Consider the following 6,196-nt stretch of genomic DNA (forward strand, 5'->3'; position numbering starts at 1 on the left):
TAGTATTCCGACAAATATATATTTAAATTGAGAGGTTATTCTTAGACTTGCATTAATATCCCGCCTATAACAGTTAAATTGCTTTTCGGAGATTCTAATTTCGTCTATATAATATACCTAAGATGTGGTTATTTTAAGACTACGTTGTCGATCACGATTACGTGCCCCGCCTGCGTAGGTTTATAATCTTGTTATTACCATAATAACAAGTAAAAAAAGCCACTACTTGCCACCGTATATGTATACACGGGCCTTGACCAACCTGACTTTCCGTGGGCAGCTTTAAATACCTACCACATAGTAACTTTTTTTTTTCTTTTTTTTTTTTTTTTGCAAACATTAATAAAAATAGAACTATTATACCGTAGGTAATGGGTGGGGCTGGGGTCTGCCTAGTCCCGTGGTATTTATAAAGGCTACATTCTGGAGATTTTTAACATTATTAATGGCACTTTAATAAGCGAAATTAAATTCACGCAAAAGCAAATTTATAAACAGGATATACTAAGGTAAATCTGAATCGGCTGTGGATGGGGCTTCGGCGCTCCCGTAGTTTAATCTAACAGCGTCCCCTGGACTACGATCGAGTTAACATGAATCATATATGAATGCTTACTAAGGTGATAAGGATAAAAGTAAATCCCCCTCTAGAGTGTCGGCTGATATAGCCTTTGTGAAGTCTGCCGACTGTGGTAATAGTCTCGAGCAAAAAAAGAAAATTAGGTATTCAGTGCTTCCACCAAGTGGCACCAACAGTCAAATTAATAAAGGCCCACGCATACACATACAGCGATAAGGGGGGGGCTTTTTCCCACCTGATACCATAGTATAATTAATTCCTTCGGAAGAGTCCGGAAATATTTTCGCCTAATAGATTTTTAAGCTAAGCGGTGCCGCGGAGATTGTATTTTCCTCTAGTCCATTTGAAGCTGTCGGCGTGGCAGTATTAGTCGAGGCCGGCCCTTAAGCCCCATGTCAAAGGAAATGACTCCGTGGTGTTGAAGCCCCGGACAAAGATAACCCTGACACGGGTGTCGTACTGTAAACGCACCAACCCCTCAAGGGTGAAGGTGCAAATAATGTCGCCGATGTTGCCAAGGCTGGAGTACAACTTGCCAAGATCCAGCAGGAACGGGCGGGTGGCGACGAGCGAGATGCCGAAGCCGGTGCCGACCGACCTTGATGTGGGGTCGGGCCTGGGAGAAGATTTGGCATTGTACTATACAGGTTACTTCCTTTCTGTGCCGGGAACGTCTCGTGAACATTAACCTCGATTATAGCGCCGAGCTGTTCGAAAACACTGTCACCAAACCAACGTTTATAGAACATTTCCCTGTCCGGTCCCACAAACTCGGCGTCGTCACGTCCCTCCCCCACCCGATTCTTACAGTTGGCGTGTGTGAGCGATATTTTAGCAGTTTTTATACTGCTTATATCGGCGCAATTAAATAAAGCTTATGGAATTCGTTTTGTCCGGGTTAGCAATGTTGTTATCTGTTTTAAACTTAGTATTTTAATTTGCTTTTTACTCTTTAAAATGCCATGTGTTTGAAATTCATTTGAAGTTTGACCGAAAAAATAGAAGTTTTATCAACTTATCGACCGTTCTATTCTATGCAATATTTTAAATGGCCGGATTATGCAACGATATTCTTCTTCCATAAATAGTTACTCCCGCATCGCGCATCTTCGAATGCTGATTTTTCGGAGTGTCCTGACCGCAATCTTTCGTAATTTTGACTGTAAATATAACGGATTTATTCATCTCGTCCGTGTATTCAAATTCAACCGTGTCTCCAGGTTTTCCAGTTACAAATGCCAGATTGGCTGGGTCGCGAAAATTGAATCCAGCATCATAGCGCTCGCGGGCAAGGCGCATTTCGCATTCGTAATTCGTAGTTGGATTTTTGCCAGACGATAAGAGTGTACCGGTAGCCCGCGATACTGGGCCAAGCGATGAGGTGCTAGACGACGAGCTGCTAGCAGATGAAGTGCAAGCTTGCAAAAGGACCAAAGTGACGGGGAAAATTGACGCTTTGACTAACATGACGGCTAGCTGTATTTGCAATCGAAAATGGGAAGGTAATCAGTAAACGAAAATATCAAAGGAAATATAGAAATGGCGAAAATGAAACTGAGAGATGTGTAGAACATACATATAATGGCAAAAGAATAAAGTTATTACTGCTTAATACAGAATTAGGAAGACTAAGTAATATCCGTAACGATTAAAGATGGTAAAAGAATGCTGGTAGGTAAATTTATTAAGATAATGTTGCGAGGAAAACGTGCGATATTTACGGCAACTTCGCAAGCAAATTAAAATAATCAGACATATAGTTCTAAGTAAAGATCTATATTTGGACTTGCATTAGACCGGGCGACCCACAAATGGTCAGGGCCCTGAAGTGGTCATCTGACATCTATTTTTAATCTGAAATACCAGTTCAACTACTTATCCAATCCAGGCCAAATTTTGTAGGGATGAAAAAGGAAATAGCAGCTTGTTCGCGGTGCAGCTTTTATATTTATACCACCAATATTGGCTGCGTTATTTGCTATTATTTTTATTTATTATTTTAATTTTGAAAAAGTCGAATAAGAATGGTAAAATTATAAATATAGTGATATTATATAAGCTGATTTTGATTTGTTTTTCTGCGATTTAATCTTTTAAAATTTATGTTGTAATTATTATTATATGCATTTTTAAAGCCAAATATGAATATTTATATGTAAAAAACATGTTGAATTTTAGTTAAATCTTTGTTAATAAGTAAGTCAATAAAAATTCGTACGTACAATAAAGAAATAGAAATTAAATTACAAATTTTTACCTGCAAAATCTCCATAATAAATTATTATTAGTGATATTTTTAAACAAATATTTAAAAATAAAGGATTCAAACTTATAATAGAAAAAATACCCAATTTAATTTTTATTTCTTTTATATACGTACGATTTCTTTATTTTTTTAATTATTAACAAAAATCTAATTAAAAGTAAACATGTTCTTTGCACACAAATCTTAACATTTAGCTTTAAAAATTCCTATAATATAATTATATTTATAATTTTACCATTTTTATTCGACTTTTACAAAATCAAAATAGCAAATAACGTAGCCAATATTCGTGGTGCAAATATAATAATTGCACTTTTAAAAAGCCATTACTTTATTGTATATTCGAACACAATCTAATCTGGACCGGATAATTGGCTTAATTGTTATTACAGATTAAAGATAAACTTCAGGTGACCATTTCAGGGCCCTGACCATTTGTGGGTCACCCGGTCTAGTACTAATTGTTATTATATTTGAATTTAGTTTGCTTGCTTACCTCTTGGTCCAAAAAGTCACGCATATGCTTTATCTTATAATACCCAATTGTTGCAATTCCACCACATGAGTTGTAATATTACAAATAACGGGAGCACGTTAACGGCGCGCGTAAAGCCACACACTACGTACCCCGCCTCCGAAGGCCCGAAACCTTCTTACTATAATATAATGGCCGAACTTTGGGGATTTATTTGCCCTGTTATTGGCGCTATAATTAGCAATGCTCAATAGACGCAAGGTTTTATTTATAGATGCAATGCAATGTGACTCGACTGTGGATGGGGCATCTGCGTACCCACAGCATAATCCAAATAGCTTTCGTACCCCAGACTACGATCGCCCTGACACGAATTGTGAATGCTTGAATACATTGATTCATGTTCAAGTGTGGGTGTGGGTGCGAGGATAAAGCGGCTGGGGTGTGAACAGGCAATATGCACAAGGACGTTACTTTGCCTTCCTATGCCACCAAGTTTGGCCTTCAGGTGCCGCGATACCAAATGTCAAAGGAAGATGCGATGACACAATACGGTTGATTTCAATTGATGGCAGGACAATCTAGATGGTCTGTGATGATGATTATGATGAAGATTAGTGAAATAGGCAAAGCAACCGACGTTTCTTTCACTACTGGCGGGTTTACCTACGTCACTCAACACTAACACGAAGCCAAATACAGTTCGATCGAGGCTTGCTATTTCTCAGTCAACTCATGAGAAGCCCGGGGGGAGTGCGTCATCATCAGTGCAGCAATTCTTGGCAGCGAAAATGGCTTCAAGGATGTTAGGAGACAGCCTAGGCATGAAATCCTGACCTTGGAACGAGCAATCTCAATCACCCTCAACCCTACTAATATTACATATAGAATGTAATGCAATAAGCGGCATTTCTCTCTAGGACATGTGCCCGCATAGGCATGTCGATGGGTGGCTTTGTTGGTTCCTGGGAACCCGAAGTAGATAGATAGCAAGAAAAATGGTATCCTAGCCCCTAACGAGCCATACGATTGTATGCCAACCCTATATTTGCAGCTTTCAAAAGGGCTTTACTCGTTCCTCAGGCAAGCCTCATACTTCGGCGTCCCATTGATACCAAAGCGATTGGTTGCGGCCAACCTACCTTAGTGATCCTTGCCCTTCACTCCGGTGTCGATAGATCCGCGTCCGCCGCATTGACGGACCAAGATGCTCAGCGAGTCAAGGCATGGCTGATGGCTGAATTTTGGACTTGATTCCAGGAATAGCATTTCCATGGGTACCCAAGTCACAAACATCTGGCGGACGGGGGGACACTTGTTATCTGCGTGACAAACATCAGCATGGCTTGTTTTCTTTGTATTCTTTTTTCTTTGCGCCAAGTCTAGCCAAGAAGTGTCGGCCTTGCAGGCATTTATTCAAGTTTGTTGATGAGTGCGTAACATGCCCAAAAATTTCCTTTGCGACAGTACTTGCAACATTACCACTTGCCTGCCATTTGTTGCCAGTCACGAGCAGCTACAAGACTGGTAAGTCTCTGAAGTTCCAATATTCTTGTGAAAAAAGGATGTACGTTTGGGAGATCCTTAGCGACTGCTTCTGGTCAATAGTATGGCCTCATCCACGAAACGTGAACCGGACTCACCGACCAACTCATCATCCCGATAATTCCTCCCCTCCTTTTTTTCCAAGCCGGTTGGCTAAGTCCTTCCATTTTGACGGAGCAACTCGCACAGATGCAGTCTCTGGAGCTGCAAATCCAAGTTCAACAATCCATGTATGAGACCCACAAACGTTTGTTGGAAGAAATCGGCGCCACGACGAGGGAACAGATCCATTTCGGGACCGCATGGGCAGATGCAACGTTGAAGTACAGTAGAGGCCTGATTCCGGATTATTTCACCTGGAGGGCGATTAGGAATGCACGAGTCGAATACGTCAAGGATTTGAATGACCTTAACGAGAGCATGCGCGAACGCCTCCTTGAGTTGGGTGCCTTCGACTACACGGTGTGGGAACCTGATGCAATTACGCTGGACGAGGACTGGCAGGAGGATGAGAACACAACATTTTCCAAGCATGAGGAAATAGAATGCTAGGTAGTAAGCTCGTATCATTTGGTTCAGCAACTACGTTACCAGCTTCCTCTTCGGGTTGGAATTTCGCCCGAGGTTGATAGTACCCAATATCCTCAGAGAATATTTCCCCGCTGTGCCGTTCCAGAGGTTTATTCTGAAGAGCATCAGAAATGATGGCGAGAGGGACAGGTTCACGCATATGAGATGATGTTTTTTTTCAGGCTTTTACTAGTGATGCCGTGATTTAATATGTACAAGATCTTTGAAGCTCATTGATGTAAGCAAACGCCTTATCTTGAAGTGGTATTTACTTGTCAACCACCACCGGCAGAGGAGTTCGCTAGGGCCGTCACTCAAGGGCCTCCTTAGTCCATGTTTAAATATGTTCAGGAGTATCTGGTGTTGTGAGTTGTGACCCTTCACGACCAGATTAGCTTTGGCGGGCCTGGTCACGATGGGAAGGCAGAGGCATCCAGTGCAATTATATCATGCCTTTGGACTATGGAACAATCTATAAAACGCGTCGTCTGGCGATTATCGATCCTGATAAGGTTTTATGACATGCACATGCAGATTAGCCGCTCCGATCTCCTACAACCAAGACCCAGGCTGAAGAACATCCACCCTGGCGCTGTCCAAGTGAAATACCAAATGGTTAAGCTGTTGATTTTCACCACCTCTATACCGAAACCTGCCATGCCTCACTGTTTTGAGAAAGAGACGCCTTCGCTCCTGCAATGGGTGCTGCTTCTCCTCTTCTTCCTCTTCTTCCTCTTGCTGTGGATCCTTCTCTCCCTCC

At 41.5% G+C, this 6,196-nt stretch overlaps 1 protein-coding gene across 1 annotated transcript; it reads left to right on the forward strand.

Annotated features, from left to right (window-relative positions):
- Positions 1–4,762: 4,762 nt before the first annotated feature.
- Positions 4,763–5,418, forward strand: PgNI_10184 (uncharacterized protein; the record flags this gene model as incomplete). Its single annotated transcript, XM_031130158.1, has 2 exons — positions 4,763–4,848; positions 5,025–5,418. The coding sequence occupies 2 exons, from the start codon at positions 4,763–4,765 to the stop codon at positions 5,416–5,418; spliced, it is 480 nt and encodes a 159-aa protein (XP_030979693.1).
- Positions 5,419–6,196: the final 778 nt, after the last annotated feature.

This window comes from Pyricularia grisea, chromosome VII (genome assembly GCF_004355905.1).
Source record: "Pyricularia grisea strain NI907 chromosome VII, whole genome shotgun sequence".
NCBI lineage: Eukaryota > Fungi > Ascomycota > Sordariomycetes > Magnaporthales > Pyriculariaceae > Pyricularia > Pyricularia grisea.